The sequence below is a fragment of the Larus michahellis genome, chromosome 8, assembly GCF_964199755.1.
Source record: "Larus michahellis chromosome 8, bLarMic1.1, whole genome shotgun sequence".
In the NCBI taxonomy this organism is placed as follows: Eukaryota; Metazoa; Chordata; class Aves; order Charadriiformes; family Laridae; genus Larus; species Larus michahellis.
This window is the reverse complement of record NC_133903.1, coordinates 12,713,652-12,730,360: the sequence shown is the minus strand read 5'-3', so window position 1 is coordinate 12,730,360 and position 16,709 is coordinate 12,713,652. Positions and strand designations below refer to the sequence as shown.

The 16,709-nt window shown below is 40.1% G+C and overlaps 1 protein-coding gene across 1 annotated transcript in view; it reads right to left on the bottom strand.

Annotated features, from left to right (window-relative positions):
- Nucleotides 1-15,986, bottom strand: part of TEKT5 (tektin 5) — a 28,383-nt gene extending 12,397 nt beyond the window's left edge. Inside the window, exons 1-5 of the mRNA XM_074599339.1 lie at nucleotides 15,426-15,986; nucleotides 14,127-14,210; nucleotides 12,055-12,125; nucleotides 10,220-10,363; nucleotides 6,802-7,024 (exon numbers count right to left, since the gene is read on the bottom strand). Coding sequence (XP_074455440.1) covers nucleotides 6,802-7,024; nucleotides 10,220-10,363; nucleotides 12,055-12,125; nucleotides 14,127-14,210; nucleotides 15,426-15,986 — 1,083 coding nt within the window. The remainder of the gene's footprint in view (nucleotides 1-6,801; nucleotides 7,025-10,219; nucleotides 10,364-12,054; nucleotides 12,126-14,126; nucleotides 14,211-15,425) is intronic.
- Nucleotides 15,987-16,709: the final 723 nt, after the last annotated feature.

The following is a 16,709-nucleotide window of genomic DNA, read 5'->3' as shown; positions in this document are numbered from 1 at the left end:
AAAAAACCAAACCTGGAGCTGTTTCTAAAAGCACACATTCTCAGTGAGCTGAGTAACTGAGTGGAAATACTCAGCATCATGGCTACTCATTTATTGGAGCGAGTGGTTATTTTTTCATGGTTCTATTAAACACGTACCTGTTTTACTAGCATCTTTCTGATCCCCGTGCCCCCGGGTAGAGGGATAGCAAGGCTTGCAGGAAGGGTGAGGCTGGGCACTCTGCCTCTGGGCAGAGAAACACTTCTGAGCACAGTACAGGTGTTGGAGCGGGTGGAGATAATCTACTATTTAGGTACGGTATAAATACTGGACTATATAAACACATCACTTGCTGTCTGGTCTGACTGATTCCCAGAGCTAATGTATGTAAACATCCTGCCTTGTTGGTTATTTCCAGGAGACTGACGCCAAAGTAACTATTTATGTTAATATTAACTTTATGGAAAAGAGATGCAAACATATTAATGTGGGGCTGGCACCATGATTAAACGTTTTCCTTCTTTTTCTAAAAATTTGTGTACTTTTACACCAGATGTAAAACATATTTACTGTAATTTCTCTTGGCATAAATTGAGTGTTTCTTGAGGCGTGCTGAAGACAGCATACCACCCTCTTCTACTTTGAATTGCATACACTATATTTTCTGTTCACTAGCCTAAAAATCGGGTCCATAGCAGCTCTGAGCCTGACCAGGATCATACACTTGGATTAGACTCTTGCAGAATATTCGCATGTCCAAACAACCACATGCTCTGTGAGCGCCGTGATGATGAAACACAGTGGAGCTGTAATACCCTTTTTGGTTTGTGATCTAACTCTTGCCAAATACCTAGCTAGGGCTTCTGGGCTTCTGCCTCCAGCACTTCATATTTCCTGCGTTCTGCTATCCAAATTCTGGATGAACTTCGCATTGTCGTGACCAAGAGTAATCCCAGAATCAAGAAAGATAAATTAATCATAGACTTGTGCAGTTGACACAGAAATGGAAATGGGACGTTTTCAGTCCTAGGGTCAGAAAGACGTCTTAGTTATGCACTAAGTCTGCTCTGCCTGCAGGTCACACTAGCCTATCCTGTAGAAATTCCTCTTTGTAAGCCAGCGCCTGTAGAGAGATCAGAGCTTTCAGGGAGAACAATGATCTTGATTTTGAGTTCCTGGTGCTAATGAAGCCATCTATCTGTGGTAAGATGTTGCAGTGATGAATTCCTTTGCTCTGAAAAACAAATGCTTATATTTTTCATCTAGATTCGTCTGGCTTTTGTCTGGCCGCTGATTCTTCTTTTGGTTTTGTCTGCTCAAGCAAAAAGTCTTTTATTACGATTCTTTTTTTCTTCTGTATAGATACTTCTGGGTTTAGCAAGTTCTCTGCCCCAACCCCAACTATTATTCAGATAAGGTAAATAAAGCAGTGTCATCTAGTGCTACTAACATCAACCTTTTCACCCTGCTAAAGAGAAAGTTGGGGAACTTAATCTATCAATTGCTTGCTTTCCAGTCCTTTAATCATTCTTGCAGCTGTGATGACTTTCGGGCTTTGGAGTTGCAGTAGGAAATGCATTATACCACAGCCTTGCTCCCACATACTCTGATTGTCACTGTAAGATGGCAAATTGTCTTAGTCCTCTAGAAGAAAATCAAGCAAAAGTGGGCAGACAGTAATTTTACATAGAAGCTCTACAGTGAACTGGGCGCGGACACATATAAAACAGGTTTTCAAGGACAGCATTTCCCTTCTGCATTGAATGGGTGTCTGTTCAAAATTATACAAAAGCAATTTAATCATTTTTTACCGTTCCTATATACAAATCACTTCCAAGACTTCTGATAGACTTGGGGTTTTTCAGCCTCTGTAGCCAGCTTTCCCAAAGAAGCGGCAGGCAGCAAGAGCCAAATAGCAGACAATGAAAATCAGACAATTTCCTGAATACATCAATGAAGTAAGAGTAAGAGCAGACAGCAGCTGGATTGAGAATGCAGAAAAGCCCATGGGAATCACTGACCAGCGCTCTTTAGAGACTTCCCTTGTGCTGACTTGGTTACTTGATCTGAATTTGGAGCCTATTCAGTACTGGGATTCAGACCAAACTCCAAGTAGAATAAAGGGTAAAAACGCATCTGATCTGCCCCAAGACAAGACATCTGTAAATTGCTAAACCGTCCCTCTAACTAAATGCAAGTTGTTGTAGGTTTATAGTAAAAAAAAAAAAAGTGATGGGACAGGTGAATTTATATTATGATAGCGTATGCATGTTTTCATCGTATGTATTGTCTAATGACTAGAAATTGAAGTCATTTGGTCTTGTTTGCACTGTTTTAGAGATGAAAAAGAGGCAAAGCAGCTTGAATGTTGGGGTTTGAGAAAGTTATTTAAGGAGCAAAAATCTGTTTTTCAAATGCCTACCGGGAAAAGTTCTTAGGTGCATCTCTTGGCTTACCTGGATTGGAAAGTGCTTACAGTTAAGGCAAACTAGCTGAAGTCTTTTTTTGAAGACTGTATTTTGTTCATGTGCTTCTAAATATGATGTGTGCACACTCTATAGTGTGAACCTAGGTTAATTACTATGACAGCACCTCAATCGGTTACAACAGGAAAATTCTTGGAGTTTATTATTCAATTGTATTTCAGTAACTTAAGGTAAATGGTGCAGGAACATGTTAGAAATTGAGGTACAAGCCCACCAGCAGTTCTAGGAGCAGACAAAATCCTTATAAAAACAGATGGACTGCTGGTACAGTTATTACTCCGACTTGTACAGTTTGTAAGCTGAAATGGAGACATTATGTCATTGATGGAGAAGGTCTTGGCAAAACTCCTGGCATAATGCTTGATAGAAGTAAAAACAGGATACCTTCATCACATAAATACATTCTATGTATCTTTTGGTATAAAGAACAGACTTGTCTAGCCATCAGGGAAGAAAATATCCTAGAATAAAACTAAACAGAATAATAATGGATTACTGTTTTTCTTTACATTTTGTTTATATGAGAAATACGAATTTGGTGGTACTTAGGAGGAGAAGGAAGCTTTGGAAGGACTGCTGTAGATTGTTCATACAGAGCCTTTGATAACACAACTGTTATCAACTTCCGTTGAACTAGAATATCAACCCAGCAAACTTCTTGGGAGCAGCAGTCCTGTGAGGCACTGCTGCAGACAACGGCACCCAGGAAAGAATGATGCAACATGTGCAAATGCCTACCAAGGGGGAAATCCTTCCTCTTTAGAAGTAACTGGTATAGCAAACTGCACATGGAATTCCTTAGCTTGCTTGGGGAAATTCAGAACTAACTAAACCTTGTTCATTCTTGTATTTTTATTCCTATTCATTGTTTTCCAAGCAATTAATGAATAGCACTCTGCTCACATAATCTCCTATGTGATATAATACTGTCATCAAGCAAGAGAAAGAAAGGCAGGAAGAGAAAGGCCCTTTACCATTTGAGTACAGCAGTGCAAAAATGTTCCAATACATCATTACCAGAGCAATGCCCACGTTCCTTTTGGTAGTAGATTTCCCTAAACAAGTTTGAAGCAATGACATTGTTGCATAGAAAGTCAGGACTGTAAACGTGTGGCCATGAAGCCATCATACGTATAGGCAATATAAACTAAATATGAAAAAAAAAGATCAGGCCAGGAGAAACATTTTAAGTACAATATGACAAATGTTAACCATGGCGCACAGCACAATCCCCACCACAGTATCAATGGCAGGCACTAGTACAGTGTACTGATCCAAGAATTTAAGCATAATTAGATGAGTTTTTACAAAAAGCTTAGTTCCAAAGGAAAACTATATTTTTCCAGGGCCAATAGATGAAATCTACAATATAAGACAAGCTGTTCCACCTGGTGCTCTATGCTTCCAAAGAGCATGCAGCGGACCACAAGCTGAGGCATTAGGCATTTGGTTTGTGATCTTAACCAGCCAATCTTTGATATGCAAGTGATACAAACAGAAGAAAATGTGCCATTTCAACATAGGATCATTTTTAGATCATCACCATATTCCCACTATTTACTCTTTTATGTATTTTTTGATTTCTTTTCCTTTTTCAGGGTACAGATTTTAGAAACAAACAGTTGCAGGAGGTTCCCTGTAGGTTGTTGGGGTTTTTTTTGTCTGGAAGAGATTTTCCTATTTTACAAATCAGAAAAGTATTTTACATTCCAAATGGGCTCCAGACCTCATTAAATTAATAGCATTTCCTGGTTCCAAGATAGCGAATCTTTTCTATGCTCATTTTCCTCTCATTTTATGGAGCTAGCCTGCTTAGCTAGGAAAATAATTTGGCAGAGAGAAGTATGTCTCCGAGAGTGGCATTCATAGCTTGAGCAGTCAGTGCAAAAACAGCCTTTGAAAGATTGGCTGATTTTTTTAAACAGAAAAATCAAAATTGTGGCACCACTGTCCAATTGCTGGTAGACCTGAAGGGAACAGGAACTGTAGTAGCTGCATTTGACTATAATCACATCCCAATGGAAGAACAGAAGTGCAGCAGAATTTGGGACAGCCATTGGCTGTCTTATTAAAGCATATCCTAGCAATTTTTTTTTTCTCCGATTATTACAGACTATGCTGCAAGCCTGGAGAAAGAAGAAAGTGTACTATGTTATGCTTACCTATAGATAATGGTTAAATGAGCACTCGTTCCTTACTCACTTCTGCCCTCACTTGCCTTTTCTTTCCTGTTGTCCTTTTGAGGTATGGTCATGAGCAAGAGAATTAACAGGACTTCTACCATGGAACTTCACCCACATCGAAACCAGCAATGTTTTTGCTCAGGAAAGCTATTGTATTCTCCTTACCTTTGACAACTCTGACAAGCCTGAATTACTCCTCACCGGCATGGGCAGCTTTCTTCTTCTCTAGCATTTTGTTATTTTGATGTAACTGCATTACTATAGAGTTTGTGACGAGTAAAGTATTTCTGCACGTACGTGCTAACTAGTAACTCAGCGGTAACAGCAGCATTCGTTCATAGACTGCAATCTTATTTTTTATCCATGTATACAATACAAACTTACTCTTTACACAAATATGATTATGCAAGTTTCTCCAGATAGCTTATTGCTGCTTTTTAATGGTGTAACGGTATAAAGACATAAATAATTTTTTGCCATTATATACCAGTTGTCAGCAGTTATGTCACAGTATCAGCTGGACTCCATGACAAAATCCCTGCTCGTATGTTGATATCTTACAGTGCACTTTGTGATTCTGTATGTGCACCATGTCCTACCTTATGCTAGAAGTTCTTTTATAAAAGGGGCGCTTAACAGTATTAGAAAAGGTCAATGGAAAATGTGAAGCAAATGTTCATAGATTAAATCCATGAGAAACTTAGATGGATGGGCAATTCAGGGATAAAGTGCTATAGTTGGCTAGATCATATACAATCAAAAACACACGAAAAACTACATTCACCATCTTCCATGCTTTATAAGCAGGGGAAAAAAAACCCAACAAGACGTTAATTTATGTGCTGTGACTTAACACATATTTTGCTGGTTAGTTTGCACTTTCCTAAGAGTCCCTAAAAATAAACTGAAAACATCATAAACTACTTATGGCAAATAGAATGGCAGGAAAACTCTATTGTTTCCAAATGTGCATTGAAACAAATGAGTGAACACGAGGGTCCAATATGAGAGAAAGAGTCTCAACGGAAGAACTTACTGAACTCTGACTGAAGTCACATGAAGGTAAGACAGGGAGTCTTGCTAGCTTAACAAGATCTTAGCTGTCAGTGCAAAGGCAGGAGCTCTCGTTAACTTCAGAATATATGTTTCAAAATTCAACTAATACACATCCAACACGTCACTTATTTCAGTGAAAACTTACTGAAAAGGTAATACAGGTAGAGATTAATACAGGTCTCTCTCCTCCTGTGTCATTTCTGCTTTGTATTTTAGGAAGACAAAGGCAGAACAAATGTTTGAAAAGTTTGCTGTCTGACCCACTCCGAAATATCAGGCTGTTTCTGACCCCGACCAGGCCAAAATTCAGGTTAAAGATGTGGAATTATATTTATTGAAAGGGAGAGAAAAACTTGTAAATTAGGTGTAAAAGGTAGACTAATGATATTCTCTATGTCAATACTTCCAAATTTTAGTTAATGTAGGGCTCTAAAAAATGAGCGGTAATGGTTACAAACTGAAAGAGGGTAGATTTAGATTGGATATCAGAAGAAATTATTTTCTGCGAGGGTGGTGAGCCCCTGGCCCAGGTTGCCCAGGGAGGTTGTGGCTGCCCCATCCCTGGAGGTATTAAAGGACAGGTTGGACGGGGCTTTGAGCAGCCTGGTCTGGTGGGAGGTGTCCCTGCCCAGGGCAGGCGGGTGGAACCGGGATGAGCTGTAAGGTCCCTTCCAACCCGAACCATTCTATGAGTCTATGAAAATGAAATTTAATTCACTGTTTAAAAAAAAAGAAAAAAGTAATTCATGTACTATTTCTGTATCAGGAAACAGCCAGGGAATATCATCAATAAATGTAAAATAGAAAAAAATACCGTCTGAGATTTAAACACTTTAAATATGTAAGTTGCAAATGAACATAATCAGTGGGTGATTATGGACGGACGTTGCATGGTTCCTTATAAAACCTTATCATCCTGTCAGCCTGCCTGTCTTTGAGTGGGGTCTTCTCAGGCCGTGTGTGATTCAAGTGCACCATTTGAGGACAGGTAATACAGGTATATCTTTTGAGGAGGGGCTTATTCAGGAAGGAGGATTTCTATGCTTTTCAGGTACAACTAAGATAACATGCAGCTGCCAAATCTTAGTGAGTCTTACCTTGCCCAGTTGTGCTTGGAGTTTATTCTTTGCATCAGCTACTTCAGCAATACGATTATTAAAGGCCAGGTTGGTACTGATGAAATGATTCCATATCTCCTCAGATTTGCTCTCCAGTCTAACCTCTGCTTCCTCTCGGAGCTTGGCAGAGTTGGCCCTTGCATGTTGAGAGCACCTGATATTGTCTTCACTGAATTTAGCCCATGTTTCAGGATTTGAAACACTAGTTAGAAATTGAAAATAAGAGGAAAACAAAAGATAAAAGTGGAGGTGAGCTATTTTCTGTTCAGTGATAATTACAATGAAATGCACTGAGATTAAGTGTTCATCCACTGAACTGTGCAAACTGTGCAATCACATAAATCAGGTGATTCTGTTGATTTCATGCTCGCTTCTTTTTCCTTTTTTCCTCTATAAACCAAAGATTTGGCAACAGGAAGGGAAGATTTTGGAGAGCTGCTTCAACAGAATTCCTATGGGTTGCTTGGATATTGTAGCTGCTAATTCAGGTCTTAATGTCATCACCAAAGTAAGTAGATTTATGTTCTGCTGTATAAAGAATGACCTTTTCTTGCATACCTTTTGCTTAAATATAGTTTTTAAGATCATGTATCAATGTCAGCAACGCACCTTCTTCTTGTCTTTAACAGATTAGGTGATGGTCTGAGTTCATACCTGCTGCTGTATCTCAGCTGAAATTTGACACATTTCTCTGTATCAAGGTTCAGAGTGCTTATGGCCTTAGTGGATTATTAGATTATGTAGCATGACCTCCTGTACATTGCACACCATCAAATTAGACTCCAATACAGTCTATTTTTGTGAACCCAAATCCTTATCCTGGGGAAACAGAGTTACGTGTCACCAACCACCAGAGAACATGAGCACCTGACGTTGTATCCTGACATCTACAGGGAAAATAAGCAAGAAACCAAAGGAGGGAAGGATTGTTAGACAGCTCTTCAGACAGCTCTTGTCTGCTGTCAGAGCGGCCCTACCTCGTAACATATGCATGAACTATATAATAAAGCGTGTGGCGCTGAGATGCCAGTAGCCCTCATCATCAGAAAGAACGGATAAGGCACGGACCTAGGAATAAGGAGAACTGGAATTTTTCTCCCAGTTCCAACACTGTCCTTCTGTGCTGTGTTGTTCAGATAAATATCTTCATCCTCTTACTTCTCTATGTATTAAAATGAACACCTCTGCTTTAACTTACGTGGCTGTTACTGTTAAATTCAATAATATCTATGAGACAAGCAGAAATGGCGCTGCTATGGAAAGGCCTATGAATACACAGAGAACGACTGAATACAGGGCTCCTGCACTAAAAAATGCCACCCATGAATGTTCCTGCTGCAACGTCCTGCATGGAAACAAACTTTGGGATGCTTGGGTTTGTGTCCAAGCTTCACAGATGGCCTTCATTATCATAATTAACGTAATTATGAATATAAATCCCACACTCAAGTCTTTCCAAACTGAGAATTTAAAGAGCCCCCAGCTTGAAAACTGATGCAGCATAAGCTACTCTCTTTGGAGTTAAAGTCACCACCTTCATTAATGCATTGCTTAGCCTAATAGATCACCTCTCCCTTCACCCAGAAACATTTAGCGTATTTTATGAAAAGGTACGGATATTTTACTTGCCAAACTGAAACACTGAGACAAACTTCTGCCTGTGTTTAGACTTCATTCTCCACACAAAACTTCTTTCTAAGAATTATGCCTGTATTAAACTCTGCAGGGAAAGGTCACTATTTATTGAGTTTTACATTAACTTTAGATTTTAATTGAACACTGAGAATAAATATTAAGGGATGCAAAAAAAAAAAATTTGTTGGTGCTTGTTTTCTCAGGGGCCCTTTTCTCAGTTTTTCATAGAGTGTTCCTCTCTCCCCAAACAGAAGTACTGGTCTTCCTAAACGATTTAGAATTCCTTAGTGCCACACATCTATTTAGGCAGCTTCAGGTAAGCAACATGATACCGTAGTAAAGCACATAAATCGGTATGCTACCTCTGAGCTGACATTGCTTACAGCTACTGTTCCAGACCATCTCAGTGTACTTTCTGCCGAGTATTGCGTTTGGGGTTTTTTTCCATCTGTGGTGTGATCATTATATTCATATTCTCATCAGAAAAATAAATTTCCAAGTAGGTTTCCATCTTGACTATCTGAAATACTTAGTACTTAATCTGTTCTTTTACATTGCTTTTTCAGACTGTAACTCATCCGGCTGGCTCTGGTGCACAGAAAACACCTGCTCTTTTCCTGAGTGCTGCAGGTATGTCTCAGTCTGCCAAATGGTTTCAGGAAAATGTTAATGAAAAATGGCATTTCTTTGGATAATGGTTGGTGAGAAAGGAAAAGGGCTGTAAAACTTATCCCCATGAATTTGCTTTTCACCAGAGCTGACTAGAATAATTTTATTTATTGCTAATCCTAAAAGTAGGTAGTGTTACTAGAGTCAGCAGAATGGCTGCCAAGTTTCCTTCGAATGTGCCCTCGTTTCAGTAGTGAATGAGGTGATCTTCTAATGAAAAGCAGAACATAAGTAAACAAAGTATACTGATTTTTTTTTTCTCCTTCCAACAAGATAGTCGTTATCATTTGAGATTGCAGACTACATTCACCATTCGAATATCGCTATGTTAGAGAGTGATAAGGGAACTAACAAGTCATTAGCACAAAAACACTGCCCTCTATTGCAAGCTGCTCTTCTTCTGCTGTTGCTTTTGGATTGGATGCAGGTCTTGATGAGGCCACTCCTAATAAACAGTTTTGAAACTGTATACAATTGGGACATTTTAGTTCAGTAATTTTAGTTGTCTGTAATGCTAAAGCTGCGCCAAATCTTTTTGATCATCCTGTTTAATATGTATCTCTGTATAGCTTGATGGCCCGATTTCCAGATAACCCAAGCTATTTTTGCAGAAAATATAAATAGTCTTTGGTGTACACTTGCATGCTGTTTACTGCATTGCACTTAACTGCACACCTTAGCTGAATTTTTATTTGTTTGGAAGTGGTTTTGAAACCTGAAGGCCACAGAACAGTGTAAGTGAAAACCAGAGGGAGAGATGTGCACGAAGGAGGCTGAGGGCAAGGAGTCAGCTGCACCGCGGTTCAACCAGCCGTCCTCGCTGAGGAACACAGCTCACTGCACACCAGGGCTGTGGGTGCTGCAGACTGCCAGCTTCTGCCCGGCCTCCAACAAGGGCAGCTGTTAGGAGGCAGGGAATAATTGAGGATGATGGAGCGTTTCACACCAAGGAAGGACAGGGCCACACAGAGAGAGAGGCCACTTCTTTCTATATCACTTCTCAAAGATAAGGACAGGGCTTGTGCTGTAATCAGGCTTGCTCTTAGAGCAGGGAGCATGGAAAGAGAAGGCTACAGTAGTCACTCATACTCACGTCCCATCTGTTTTCTCCACTCCATGGTAAAAGTTGATGCTGTTCGATGTGTTATTCAGGTTAAAGCACTTCTCATCAATAAAACAGGCTGTATTTTTGTCAGAAAGATCCTGTTCCAGGGCATGCTGGGCATCTCTATTGATGCTGTGAAGGGGAAAGAATTACGTTAATCTGAACCACCTTTAATGCTGTTATGCTAAATAGCTAATTGCTTTCATTATCTTCCTACAATGCTTCACTTCATAGTTTGTTGGCATTTACAGTGGCTTGAAAATGCTCGGTGCTGTAATTTATCTAGAGGGAGCTGCTGTACCATTCATCCCTTTCAGCCTCTAGTGAGTGTTCCTCAAAGCACTGAATTTAACTCACTGCATTGAATAATGTTTGTCATTTTGACGAGAGACAGCCACGAGGGTGAAAAACAACAGATAGTTGTTATGTGGCGCAAAGGAAAGCCCCAGAGGAAATGGAGGGGAGGTTTTCAGTGATAATCTTCATGTCAGCAAAGCTGTAAGTGAGAAAGAAAAGGGCAGACCAGAGCTGTGGTTTCCCATCTCTCCTAATTTGGGGGGCAAATTCACTTGGTGTAATTCAAATTGTACATCACTGGAAAACCTATTTAAATATTTCTGCTCATCTTGATCACGAGGAGAGAAACATGTTGCTCCACCTCTGCTTTCTTACCCACAGGGAATTTTTGGAGTAACTTATCTCCATTGGCTCTTCCAAAAGGGGGAAGGCCTGGCAGACTTTGGACTAGAATTGGACTAATATGGATGAAAAAAGAACCAAAGTCTTGCTTTCCAGAGCATCAGGAAGACAGCCGACGTATTGACACTTTTTTGCAAATATTGCAGTTTCTGTCAACTGACATGACTATTGGTCTGCCTGATGTGGTGACAGAACTGAATCAAAGGTAACCAGAAATACCAGCCTAAAGGGCTAGACAGAGTTCATGCCACCAAATAAGAACTTAGCTTTTATCTGATCGTATACCCGATACGTTACAGTAGCAGAATGAACTGCAGAACTACATCTAACCTGACTCGTGAGTCCTGACTGCCATTAATAAGAGCAATCATTTATAAAATCTACTGATGACTTTTTCTCCTATAGCATAATAATCAAGAGCTGTACAATTTTATCTTCCTTGTGTGTGAATACTTGGACTTTTTCTCTTGCGAATCATGTCGTGGCATGTAAACATGGCTTTTAAAATTTGTATCAGTTCTGTGTAGTTGACAAAACACTGTATTCAGAATAGTTTTACCTAATCAAATGGTGAGACTTAAATTTAATTTGCATTTACTAGGATATTTGTGTACTCTCAAACACATGAAATAAATTCCAAAGCCTCCCATAGCAAAAATATATACAAATATACTTAAAAATAATTTAAGTCCACTCCACAACTCATCGCATACCTTATGATGTGCTTAGATTCCTGTTTCTTTTGTCAATAATAAATTTCCTTTGAATTTAGTTTTGTAATTAAAAAAAAAAAAAATCCCTTTGAACATCACTGCAGTGTGCCACATAGCAACACTGGCACAACTAAGCCATAATTTTTGTGTCCCTAATTTTAATGAAAAATTTCAGAATAAACATGACTTTAAAAATTGAGTCACAGTCATCTTTAAATGGTAAGTATTGCTGTTCTGCAGTTTAACATCCAAATTCTATCAATGGTACAAATTAGAAGTGGAGGACAATGAGCATCTAACAGGCTAAGTCTCTCATTTTGCTTTTGCCATTTTCAGTCTGTCGTTAGATACTAGCTAACACTGAATTCAGCTTTCCTATCTTTAAAACAGGAATGAAATGTAAAGTCTTACCCCAGCTGTTGATTGATTTTCTGTGCAAGTTTTGTCAATATTTCTTGACAGTCCTTGAATGCATCAACCTCCTACAGTGGAAAATATACAGTGTCAGTGCTTTCATCAAACTTCATTTGTTTCAGTGTTATTTACCCTTCTTATTCTGCATTCTGGATGTTGCAACCTTCTCACATATCTCAAATGCAGTGTAGGTCAAGAATCATAGAATAGTTTGGAAAGGACCTTTAAAGGCCATCTAGTCCAAGGCCCTGCAAGAAGTAGGGACATCTTCAACTACATCAGGTTGCTCAGAGCCCCATCCAACCAGGCCTTGAATGTTTCCAGGGATGGGGCATCCACAACTTCTCTGGGCAGCCTGGGCCAGTGTTTCACCACCCTCACTGTAAAAACATTTCTTCCTTATATCTAGTCTAAATCTACCCTCTTTTAGTTTAAAACAGGCCCTGCTAAAAAGGTTGTCCCCATCTTTCCTATAGACCCCCTTGAAGTGCTGAAAGGCCATAATAAGGTCTCTCCAGAGCCTTACCTTCTCCAGGCTGAACAACCCCGACTCTCTCAGCCTGTCCTCATAGGATGTGTTTTCGTCCCTCTCTTCCTCAGTGCTACAAAGTTGTATCTTTTGACTTAGTTTTGTATTACTTTTTATATTATATCAAACATGATACTGCATTTCATCAGATGAAGTTATTCTAATAAATATAAAGTCAAATTTTGCTTGGCTTAAGTATAATGAAGAAACTTGAAACATGAACGAAGCTGTTAAACTACTCTCTCTAGCTACTTCTTTATTTTTCTAGAACAATCCACATATTTTGCTCATAGTGCAGTAGGTTGAAATATATCTGATTTCAGAAACAGGCTCCCTAAGGAAGTATATTGTAATATTCTTCAAAACTGTAAATATTACTCAAATTCAAAGCCAGGTTCCACTCAGCTTAAAATAAATAAAAAATACTCAAACCAACCACACTGCAAACTCTGCAAACATAGTAATTATCATCCCTCAAACAACATTATGGTGTTCCAACCTCTTTTTTAAAAACTCTGTTTTAGCCCAACATACGCTCTTACCTAAGTGTGTACACTTGTGAGTTTTGAAACAGTGAATAAACTCTTTTAAATTATTGGTAAGTCTTTAAGACACGCCAAATTTAAAAAGACAGGCTTTGTCTCTGTACTTGTCCAGTATGTGTAGGAGTGACAGCAACTTTAGAACGTTATTAAAAAATGAGCCTTTGTTGTCCTTTATTGTCACTATCTAGTCAGAGCAGTGCTTGGAGAGATCAGGCAAATGGTCTTTATTTTTCATTTTGAAAAAATAATTTTTTTCATCTGTTTATGGAGAACACTTAGCAGTATTTCATCCTACCCTGAATTCTCATGCTAAATTAAGTGCTGAAATACTTCAGCTCATATATATTCGCTCCTTGTTTCTTCATTAAAACTCTAAAACTCAAGTTGCAGGCTATAGGCTCTGAACAAGCATCTTGGTTATCCAAGTGGTCTGCACATCCTTCTGTAATCTATTAATACAGAAAAGTGCTCGAAGCAATGCCATTGTCCCAAAATGTTCTTTTCTAGTATTTCTGTTCTCATACACATCCAATATAACTTCTTTCAAATATGTTAGCAAAATGTTACTTGATTATTTTTTTTATTTAAAAGATTTAGCAATCATTACTATCCATCTCTTTTTCTTTGTTCAATAACACTATATATAGACCAAGGCAGTAAACCAGCATTTTATACTGTAAGCCTTAAGAAATTCTGAGATTCTATAGACCATGGCCCAAAAAAACCATCTTGAGAAATGTTTTATAGGATGAGAGAAGATAGAACTGGACAAGGCCTTACAAGGATGCTGGGCTCCTCTTGCTCCAGGAAGGATGAATAGAATGTTAACCATTCCCAATATATTTAGTTTTACCTGGTTTCTTCCCCTTTCCCCCCTCAGTCTTCCAAATGAACAAAAGGAAGAAAATACTCCAATGCTTTTACCCTGATAAGCATTTAGTTGGATTTTAGTTATTCCCACAGTTTGAAAAATGAACTAATAAGTCTGATCTTACCTTTATGAGGTTCTTTTCCACATCATCATGAACTAAGTCTATACCCTTCCGCATCTCACGGTGGTACAAGCATTCTAGGGCTGTCTGTAAGCAAACCAAGGGACATTTGTAATAGGCTCAGTACCACATTGTGGAGTGAAACCTTGAACCTTGCTGACGGGGCCACCAAGCTGACGTGTCAAGTAATGGACATCTACTGAGGGTAGATGATCCGTCTTAGCGGCTCATTCCTACTTACCGGTTAATACATACTTTTAAGGATTAGCTGCCGTTTGATTAGCTGCTTATTAATGTGTAGCAGGGCCTACTTCTCAACATGCCCAAGCTTTGTTGTAAATTGTGTGGATTAAAACACCTGTGGTGTTCTACACTCTTCCATAGCAAAATCCTTTAATTTCATCTCCCCTCATCCTCCCTTGCCCAATGCCAAAATTTGGAAGTTTCATACCTATACAAGAGAATGACTGTGTAACTCCAGTCATTGAGTAGGGAATTCAGTTAACCTGCCCCAGCAGGTTAACTTGGCTCTTAATGTCTCATCCACTTGTTTAGAACCGTACTAATAAATGAAACAGCATTAGCGGGCACAACGCCTTTCAGCAGAAAATAGAAAGTATCCTCAGCCTGCCACTCTGAATCATTACAGATACAAACAGATAAAAAAGGCATTACTGAATACTGAAATTTGGTTTTCTATTTGTATTTGCCTAGAAACATTTCTGATAGACATATCTTCCATCAGCAGTACTCCAGACGACATTTATGAGGCAACTTTGACTCTGGTTTTTGCATGTTTTGAGTTTTTGCTAGCATCATTCCTTGACTCATATTACTGTTGCTTTTTCTGTTGCAATTAATTTGCCTTTAAGATTCTGGAGAACTTCAAAATGTAACACAAATGATATGCCATCCTCAGTGAAAATATTATTTTCACCAAGCAACAGCAGAAAATTCAGAACTAGATAAGAACATCAGGATATCGCAGCTTAGAGGGCCGTCTGCTGCTCTCCTGTAATGTATTGAGCTGACCGGCCAGTGCCTGAGGGACACTTGGCCTCCTGGAGCCTCAAGCAGCAAGGAAGGAAAAGAAGGCCTGGAAGCGTGTGGATAGGTTCCTTTGTTGACTTTTATACATAAAGCCCATGGTGGCCAGGTTTCCTTCTTACGGAGGATAACGTTTCACCAAGACATGCCTTGATGATAACAGTAAATGTCCTACTAGTATTCAACAGAGATAAAGCCATTTGCTTTACCCATTCCACAACGCAGTCATGAGATGACTAGCTGTGTCAAACCTACCTTCAGTGGTCCTTGCAGTGCATCTGCAGCGCATTGGAGCCGCTGCTTTGCTGTTTCCAAGGCTTGGGTCTCTTTCAGCAGGCACTCTAGCTCATAGATGAGCTCAGATCTCCAGAAATCAATGTTGGTGATCCTCTCTCCTAGGCTTCTTCTACTGTCTTCTTGCATCAGATAAGTCAGTTGATCCTTATTTTGCATCAGTCTCATTGAATCAGCATTCAGTCTACCAGCACAGTACCTGGAGGCTTCGGAGCCTTTTAACTGAACCATGTTCGCATGGTGCCAGTCGCGAGTGCTGTAGCGGGCATGCAGGCTGGAGCGTAATGCAGGCAGAACAGTGGGCGGACGCCCAGTGGAATTAAATTCCTTGTCAGAGCTGTCAGGGACCAAAACCACTTTGTGAAGCTGACTGGGCCTCCAGGAGTTGAGGTAGCGGTAGCCCGGTAGGCAGTAGGACTGATAGGTGTCCTTGGTGGTGCTGGTGGGAGCTAGATCTGGGAACAGGCAGCCCTTCCTTCTGCCGCAGTAGCTGGCTACCTGCGTGGCGCCCAGAAACTCCATCCTGCCCTGGGCTCCGGCAGCTGCCCTCGGGCTGTCCAGTGGCCACAGACACCTTGAGCAGCCCCAGGGCTCTGCCAGCCTTCTGGGGGCTGTGCCGTGCTTTGTGACACCCGTGGGTGTCACGGGGCTCCGAGGGCTGTTCCATCTTGCCAGCAGGTTGAAACCTGGGGGGGCCCCATTTGTACCCCCTGTCCTAGGGCACATTGTTTTTCCCAGAAAGAAACAGTGCTTTCTCCTGCAGAGCAGCGCTGTGCATGGTGGGACCCAGAGGTCTAGACAGGATGGAGACTGTTTGCTTACAGTGCAGAGGGGTTTCCAGAGGCTCACTCTAGATGGACGTGTAGGTTCGCCTTCAGTGAGCTTACCTGCAGCGAAGCAAAATACAAGTTTTACTTCAAAGTGGTTCACGTGTGTCAGTTGGTGACTGCAGGGAAATGGGGCGGTGGAGACAAGCATTCTGAACCGAAACGCAGACTCTGGGAGTCATCTCTTGACGATTGTCTTAGTGATCTCTGCAGGTGGTTTGGTCCAAATGGACAAAAACAGTGTAACTCTCTTGGGTTTTGCTCTTCCCCTCAACTGTATTCATCTTTCATAAAAAGTATAAAAGATGGGAGAAACCTTTCTCTGGTGATGATTTTTCTCCACTTTAAAATGTTGAGTAACTTCCCAGATAACTTACTTTTCTAATTTTTCCTTTTGGCCTTCTGGCCTCTCTGGCAA